Raw genomic sequence first — 8582 nt, forward strand, 5'->3', positions numbered from 1 at the left:
GGCTAGCCAAGAATGTTAACACTCCTATAGCACTGAGGTATGGCATATTAGGACCAATAACTTCTTTATTGTCCTTCTTAGGAGCAAATGGATCTTTTATCCACTTCTACACTTCTCACAACCATTGGGCTAGTCAATGAGTGAGCTTGCTCCATATTAAATCTCTTGAGTACCTTTTCTGTATATGCCATTTGATGCACAAGGTTTTCATCATCAATGTACTCAAGTTGTAATCCCAAACAGAATTTTTCTTACTTTGCCTAGGTCTTTCATTTAGAATTCTCTCTTGAGATATTCTACTGTTTGGGCGATTTCCCAGAGGTTCTTAGGATATTCAAATTATCCTCATATACTGCTATGATTACAAATCCTTTGTTTGCAAACTTTCTTTATAAATACATGGACTGATGGGATCATTTTATAGCCCTCTTTGGCTTGGTACTTACTGAATCTATTGTACCATATACACCCATTTTGTTTCAGTCCAGTAAGGGATTTGTCTAGCCTTATGCAGTATTGTTCTCGAGAACTACTCTTATCTTTGAGTTCTATACCCTCTGGTAATCTCATTTTATTATCCAGTGGACTATATAAGTATGTGGTTACAACATCCATTAACCACAAATTACAGCCAGACTTATTAGATATCTAAAAGTCATTGCATCCATCACAAGGGAGTATGTCTCCTCATAATCTTTGCCAGGTCTTTGAGAGAATCCTTGTGCTACAAGTCGTGTTTACATCTCACGATTTCATTACTCTCATTTCTCTTTCTTACAAAGACCCATTTATGTCCAACTGGCTTTAATTTCAGGTGTTATCCTTAAGGTCGGACCAAACACACTACTCTTCTTGTAAGAGTTTAAGCTCTCTTCTTGTAAGAGTTAAGCTCCACGTCAATAGCTTCTTTCTTTGCTTTGAGTGCACTCTAATATAGACGTGGGCTTTTAGATCCTCATTTGTCTCAAGTGCTACCTTGTATGCATAATATTTCATTTAATGTCGACATCTTTGCAGTTCCATTATATTCCAGACATGATATAGTTTATTGAGATCTCATTGTTGTCAACTCCTTCAGGCTCTTGAGGCTCAGCGTCCTGACTCTCACTTGGTGCCTTAGGAGTTTCTGTGACAATGTCTGGCTTCTCTATAATTCCCTTAGCCTCGGTCTGATATGCACCTCTTTTACTTTTCCGAGGAATCTTATCTTTGGAACCTTTCTGTAGCAACTTGATTATTGTGTTCCTTGTGAACATCAATACGTACTGGTGCATTGCAAGCTGGTATGTACGATTTTATTACTCTCTTTGGGTCAAATGGAATCTGGCAATTTATTAGCTAGCTGTTGAAGATGTATAATCTTCTGAACTTCTGCATTACATGCTATAGTTCGAGGATCTTGCCAATCTAAGGATGTTTGATTCCATATTAATTCTTTGACCAGCTTGCTAGTCTCTCCACCTAATCATAGGGAATTTGGATTCTGTAAACTTACAGTCCGCGTATCTGGCCACAAATAAATCACATGTGGTTGGCTCAAGATACTTTATAATGGTGGGAGACTCATATCCAACGTATATTCCCATTCTTCTTTGAGATCCCATCTTAGTGGATGCAATATAGGCGGCACACCCGAATATTGATTTAGATGGGATATGTCTGGCTAATGACCCGTTGGGAATATCTATTCTCACTAGATGGCCTGATGCGTATAAGTTCTGTTGCATGTAATATTGTGTGTCCCCAAGCCGACACAAGAAGCTTCGACCTCATGAGTAATGGTCGAGCATTTAATGGAGTACACTTAATGAAGGATTCATCTAATCCATTCTCTGTATGTACATGTGCCACAGGGTGGTCCACACTTCCCCCCATGGACATACCATTATGATTAAATGCTTGGGATATAATAAGCTTCCCTTGTGTACATGCTACACACGTGAGTTTTTAGGGATAACTTTTCTTTCTTTAAGGATGTGCCCTTTCGAACTCTTAATTAGTTTACGCATCATGTTCGAACCCGGCCGGCCAAGCCGGTCATGCCATAGTGAATTATTCGTTGAATATTTTCTTTCTTTGCTTTGCCAAGTTAGCATCTATCATGTTAATATTAGCATGGTATAAACCAGAGGCTATTGCAGGTATAGTCTCTAGGATCTTCTTTTGTCCTTTCACATTTTCTGTAATGTAGAGGAACTCTTTAGATCCTTCACCCTTGGTTTCAATATGATAACCATTTGATCTTATATCTTTAAAGCTCAATAAGCTTCTCTTAGAGCTGGGTGAGTATAAGGCATCACTTAATTCCATATGTGTGCCATTTAGGCAACAAAATGTGAGCCTGGCCGTAGCCTTCACATAAAATTGCTATACCCGCAATTGTACTAACATTGGCACTTTTTATTATATGTCCTTGGCCATTTCTATAAATAGGACAATAATTTTATGTTTTAAACTTGCAAATATATAATGAAGGAAATAGTAATTCAATCAAATTCAAAGCATAGAAACTAAGTTAATACACCACATGAGTTTAAATATTTTTCTTTAGGCAATTACAAATCTCATAATCCAATTTAGTCATCATTCTCATGGTTGAAATTTCCTTCACCATCGAGATGAACCAGGTTAGATTTCTGGATTTATTTTCTTTATTTCAAATTCTCTTAGTAGAGATCAACAAGGTGCTTTAGGAGTTCTGCATGTCTTTATCTAATGGTTTTCTATACCATAATTATTATTACAAGTGGACTTGGTCTTATGTTGCGGGTTTAGATAACCCGCGGCCTCTACACCAACCAAGGCCGAAGCCTAATCAGTTTCTATGGCCTTGACCACCATAATTATTTCCTTGGTAAGTCCACACGACCTGGACCAACATGTCCGCGGCCTCCTCGGCTAGCCTGGCCTACTCGACCACCACGTCCTCTGCCACCACGGCCGCGGCCGTAGTGTCTTTCTCTATGGACGTAGTTGGTCTCATTAGGCTCTTTAGACTCTTGAGGATTTTTCTTTGTAATGTCAACCTTGTGAGCTTCATTGCACTTTCCATCAATAATGGCTCATTGTTTTGCTCAGCAAGTAGCAAACAAGAGATGAGGTTTGCATAGGTCTTAAACCCCTTAGTATGATAAGCCGAGAATGTCTTCTCTAGCAAATCCTTAGTAATCTCAGTACCACACCACCTTAGGATAGAGACAATCTTAAAAGCTCTGAGTTATACTCATCCAAGGATTTGAAGTCCTGGATCCTTAGGTTTTTCTAATCGAATTGAGCCTTTGGTAGGAGCACCATCTGTTGGTGTCCATATTTGTTTTTCAACTCTGTCCAAAGGTCAATAGGATTTTCTATGGTGAGGTACTGATTCTTGTGACTCTCATCAAGGTGTGCATATGCATAATCACCTTATATATATTTTTCTTAGTGCAATCATTATCATCCTTAATACACTCACATAGGTCCTTTGATTTTTAGGTTAATACAGAACATGCACCCGATTATATCATGCGGTTTTTAAGACCGAACCATGTAATTAATTTGGATCATGCCATGTGGTATTTAAGACCAAACCATGGAACTGTTTTTAGTCTAGGCTATGCGGTATTTGAGACCGAACCATGCCACAAATATTAATTCAGGTCATGCGGTATTTGAGACCGAACCATGCCTTAGGCCATGCGGTATTTAAGACCGAAACATGCCTTGCCTTACTCATATTTTCGTGGCTTATATTTATGCATGCAAGGACAACAAAATCAAATAGATAATGCATGCAACAATTTCCTTATTTCTAGATAGGATTTCCTTTTCTATGTTTTCCTATTCAGTCTAGGATTTAGTAATTATTTTCTTAAGAGTTTTAGATAATTACCATAATTAATTAGGAACTTATCCTAACCAATATTTTAATTTCCGATTTTATGTTTTAATTTATAGAAACTTAACAAAGTTTTTATTTTAATCGGATATACTCTTAGAATATTAAAGTAAATTTTACTTAAAGTTTAGGATAATGATTCAAGGTTTTGGAAATTATCCTAATTGATCCTAGACAAGTTCATGCTCGAGTTCTATGGCTTTCATGGCCGAAAATTACAGGAAATCTATGCTAAAGTTTTAGCTTAAGGAATCCTAAGATTAATTCATGCAGCCGATTTTTAAACAACCTATACATGGTCCGATTTTAATTGCTATGCATGAATGATCCAAGTTTTAATTTCCTAGAACAATCTGTTTTAATTTGATCCTTATGAATCTAAATTAGTTCTAGGTTCTTATGCAACAATCAATCAAGCAATCAAACCAAATTAAACTTGATATCTTTTGGTGCAATTTAACAAGCAATCTATCAATCCTATGCGAATCAGTTTTTAAGTTTTACAGGATTATAGATCTTAAGTTTGTTTGTTGTTTACTTGGATATTTTAGGGTTCTTATAGCTTTAGTTCCAGATTCGATTATATGGTTCTAAGAGAGTTTTGATCTTGTTTACCTTTCACCAATTAGGGTCTGACTGGATATGATCTGGGAGCTAAAGACCTCAGATTTACCTTTGATTTCTGATCATGAACCTCGGACCACGTACTGCTCTCGTCCGGATCATGTACTGCTCTCGTCCGGATCACGTACTGCTCTCGTCCGGATCACGTACTGCTCTCGTCCGGATCACGTACTGCTCTCGTCCCGTTCTCGGATGCTTCCCGGAACCGCGAACAGATTCTCTCGATCAGCTTCTCGCGAACTCACCCCCGAACCGCGAACCAACGAACCTCGATCGGGTTTTGAATAGAACTTGATCACGAGCTAAGTATGCTCGTGAATCAACAAGAGATCTCCGAGACAAAGAAGATGAGTCTCGAAGAAGGAAGAAGATCAAAGGCGGTTTTAGGGTTTTGTGGGCGGCGGCTTTAGGGTTTTGTGGTTAGGGTTTTCTCAGCTGGCCTTAGAGGCTATCGTGCTGATAACGTGTTGTAAATTAGAGGATTTAGGGAACGAAATCTCTTGTCTTATTATTGAATGAATTGAGGTTACAACATATATATAGAGTCCCATAAGAGACTAAGTACAAACCGACATAACTAAGGACATGGCCGAATGGGCCTTAGTACAATGGGCCGTAACTATAGAGCTAATAGACGGGCCGGTCAGATAAAGTCCACTAAGTGTTTTACAACAGAAAGTTAATATAAAACTATATTTTTCTAATTGAGACACTGGTGTTTAACTAAGGCTAATATCTATCTTTTCACATCCTCCTCCACCAGGATCTTGCATCAAATCTCTTCATCATCAATGCAAGCTGAGCAAAAAAATCAGAGGAATCGAAAAAGAAGAATCAATTATCCCAATTCAACCATGATTTTGTAATCAGAAATGCTAAACTGATACCGTTAGAGTGATACGAATGAGCGAGCCATGGGGGCTTGTATATATATAAACTAGAATCATTTTTTAAAAACTTAATCAACAATCCAAATTCTATGTCTGTCAGCTGATCTGGTTTCACACAACCTAGTTTCATCCAGAGATCACACAAATACTAGTTAAAAGGGAAAAGTATAGAGAATGTTTATCACCTCCACAACAGAAACAGCAGTAGCAGCAAGAAAGAACCATGGCAACATCTCTGCAAACAAGAGCAAACCCACCACCAGATGAAATCTCGGTGCTGCCTGATTCTTTGTTGTCGCCGTCAAGGAGTTTCTGCTGATTGCTTTGGCTTTGTTTCCCACTGTTCATCCTTTGAAATCTCTTCTGGCTAGGGCTCTTGAAGGAGTTTCGAAGTTTCAATGATGGCCACAGATGCATCTCTTCTAAAACACTAAAGCAGTTCTTGGCCTGAGAAAGAAGAACAAAGAAAACAATTTCGACACTACAAGACCAAAGAGAAATACAAAAGCAGGCAAATCTCAAATCCTCACAAGAACTAATATGATGGGCAAGAAAGGTTAATTTAACCAAGAAAACTCAATAGAGTCACCAATTTCCTAACTTCAACACCAAACTCAAAGGACTATGATGTGACCAGGAAAGATATTAGTATTCACTGTATATGCTGGAAATTGCTAACTGAACTCACAGACCCAAGAGAAGCAAAGATCCAAAAAGGTTAATTTAGACCACACAGACTCGTTGGTCAGAGAAGATAATTTAGGAAAAACCCAAAACCAAAAAATCCAACTTTGATCGACTCAAATTTCAAGAAAGCCTAACTCAAGATTTGGGGATCTAACCTATATGCTCTCTATCCAAGACTCAGCAGAAGAATTTTTATTTGGTTTATGGCGGCACACGTAACGTAAGAGATATTTTAATGGGACCCTTTTTTCTGTTAACTAAAAAGATCTTTTATTCTTACGGTTTTTGGGGTTACACTGAATGGAACAATTACAAACATATTCAAGAAACTACAAAAACAATAATAATCTGATCTGATGTGAGAGTTGAACCATTGGAGACCAAATCGTCTAGTTATGGTTAAATCCTTAATTCTGGGAAGAGAATGAATGAATAGCTTTGCTAGGCTACAAGGAGGATACTAAGAGGTTTTTTTAATCAAGACATTAGGAAACTCAGAACAATATAGAAAAATCCTCCACTATACAACTCAAGTAAATCAGGTTCATAAGATAAATGAATGAACAACAATGGTAGCACTATCTTTCGCTTAATAGCTATGGAAAGAAAGAGATTTGAGTCAAACATCCATGATTGAGGTCAGATCAAGTCAATTTGGCCAGATTCGATTGCTCCTTTAACAATCTTGTAGCGTATGAAGTAGAGATCACCGCGCTCCATTTCCACAGTCTCAGGGCTCTCTCCTCTGCCAAAACCATAGTAAACCCCACACTTAGAGAGATAAAATAAAGGTTGTGTATGGGTATGGAGAAATAAGGAGGGAAGAGAATTCTCTCACTCTTCATATAGATTGAGGGAGACAAAGTTGTTGCTTCTACAAACAACAAAGGTATCCAAATGGGGCTGCGGCACTGTAAAATGTAAATTCACAATTATTATAGTCTATCACACAACTCCTATAGCTAGCTACTGTGAAGGGAGTGTTCAACTATAGTGACAATCTTAACTAACTGATATCACAGTGATTAGGTTCAGGGAGTTACCCATATCATCCACTTCACTTATTTGGGATTGCTTGAGGACCGACTGATAATTCTCGGGTAACTTAAGCAGGACAGTCTCTTCGAAATGCTTTGCCAAATCATCAGCACACCTGCAGCGAATGTGATCATTCAAATATATATATATATATGTCTCACAACAACAACAGCCATTAACGTAAATTGTAAAAACTAAACTTTGAAGTCCGAAAAGACCACTCAAACGGATACTCTTGATAAGAAGTACCTAGGAGGCTACCTGAGGTTTTCAATTTCCGGGAGAGTTCATGTATGGTATGGGTTCATTCTAATCCCGTTTCTAACTTGTCAAGTACCAGACATATCTGTAACAGTATCTATACCACACAGATTCTACACCAAACCTATAACATTTACTACCACACAGAACAAAGGCGGCAAAAAAAAAAAGCTTACAAGGAAAAAGACAAGCCAATTAACATAAAAAAAAAAAGAAAGAAGACAAACTTTGTAGCAAAGACTCTCTCCTGCTCAGAAAGCCGCCTTTCAGCTTCTTCTGACTTGAGGTTGTGGAACATAAACTTCTCAATCTGTAACAAACAACACTATCCATTTAGAGATGATAAACTAAACAAAGGTTTTCTACACAACATTTCCGAGTAGACAATGGGAGGGGATATATAGCACACACCTTGAGAAGCCTAACCCTGAGATAGGATCTGAGTAGAAACTGGGTTCTGTCCAAATCCATCTGATAAAGTGACACCAATAAAGGGTCTTTACCATTTTCCACATAATCCTCAACTGATTCTTCCTGTATTGTTTGATATTACAAACTAAATTAAAAAAACTCAAAATTGTGAATATATATTGATTAGGAAGGGTTATTTTCTTATTAAAAAAAAAAACAATTAGGGATTTAGATAATTTTTACCACTAATTCGATCTGCTCTTTGGCTCTTTCTACAAGAGCTCCTTCGTACTGAAGAATCTCCGGCGCCGCCTTCTCGTTACGCCACGCCCTCTTCAATAGCTCTACGTCCGATGCTGACATCATTGTTTCGTAATCCGCCGATGATCCCCTCGTTTCCGAATTCGACGCCATTAGAATCCCACGCGCCCACGCCCTCTTCCCCCTCTCTCTCTCTCTCTCTCTCTCTCAATCTCCGCCTTAGAGATTCCGATCAGATCAATTTGGTCGAGTGGGAGGGAAATAGAAGAATTATTACACACGACTGATCAGAGAGCCCTCTTCGTTCCAATTTAATTGATCTTTTTTTGCTTTGCTTTTATCGAACGTGAAAAAGGCAAAAAATTTAAGACTTAAAGACACGTGTCAGATAGCTAGGGTTGCAGTTTTTTAGAGAAATTTACATGATAATAGCTAGGATCAGGAAAATCATATATATATATACGAGAGAGAGTGGCAAATTTTTTGGTTTTAGGAAATCATTATTACGAAAAAAAAAAAAAAAAAAAGCCCCT

At 37.9% G+C, this 8582-nt stretch overlaps 2 protein-coding genes across 2 annotated transcripts; both read right to left on the reverse strand.

Moving 5' to 3' along the window:
• Positions 4989 to 6301, reverse strand: LOC104788460. The gene is made up of 3 exons (XM_010514214.2): positions 6234 to 6301; positions 5577 to 5838; positions 4989 to 5299 (listed from the first exon to the last, which is right to left on the reverse strand). Exons 2-3 carry the CDS (start codon positions 5806 to 5808, stop codon positions 5274 to 5276), a joined length of 258 nt encoding a protein of 85 aa, XP_010512516.1. The 5' UTR covers positions 5809 to 5838; positions 6234 to 6301; the 3' UTR covers positions 4989 to 5273.
• On the reverse strand, positions 6504 to 8441 carry LOC104788461 (DNA replication complex GINS protein SLD5-like). The gene is made up of 6 exons (XM_010514216.2): positions 8032 to 8441; positions 7789 to 7911; positions 7605 to 7687; positions 7122 to 7231; positions 6917 to 6989; positions 6504 to 6823 (listed from the first exon to the last, which is right to left on the reverse strand). Exons 1-6 carry the CDS (start codon positions 8200 to 8202, stop codon positions 6718 to 6720), a joined length of 666 nt encoding a protein of 221 aa, XP_010512518.1. The 5' UTR covers positions 8203 to 8441; the 3' UTR covers positions 6504 to 6717.

This window comes from Camelina sativa, chromosome 5 (assembly GCF_000633955.1).
Source record: "Camelina sativa cultivar DH55 chromosome 5, Cs, whole genome shotgun sequence".
In the NCBI taxonomy this organism is placed as follows: domain Eukaryota; kingdom Viridiplantae; phylum Streptophyta; class Magnoliopsida; order Brassicales; family Brassicaceae; genus Camelina; species Camelina sativa.

What these genes read in the sequence shown, in the direction of transcription:
- LOC104788461 (XM_010514216.2), bottom strand. Translation starts at nt 8,202, where the DNA reads ATGGCGTCGAATTCGGAAACGAGGGGATCATCGGCGGATTACGAAACA. An exon ending in TCAGGGTTAGGCTTCTCAAG is followed by an intron (nt 7,688 to 7,788) that starts GTGTGTGCTATA and finishes TGTTTGTTACAG; the next exon opens with ATTGAGAAGTTTATGTTCCA. An exon ending in AAGTGAAGTGGATGATATGG is followed by an intron (nt 6,990 to 7,121) that starts GTAACTCCCTGA and finishes TACATTTTACAG; the next exon opens with TGCCGCAGCCCCATTTGGAT.
- LOC104788460 (XM_010514214.2), bottom strand. Translation starts at nt 5,808, where the DNA reads ATGCATCTGTGGCCATCATTGAAACTTCGAAACTCCTTCAAGAGCCCT. An exon ending in CTGCTGTTTCTGTTGTGGAG is followed by an intron (nt 5,300 to 5,576) that starts GTGATAAACATT and finishes TTTTTTGCTCAG; the next exon opens with CTTGCATTGATGATGAAGAG.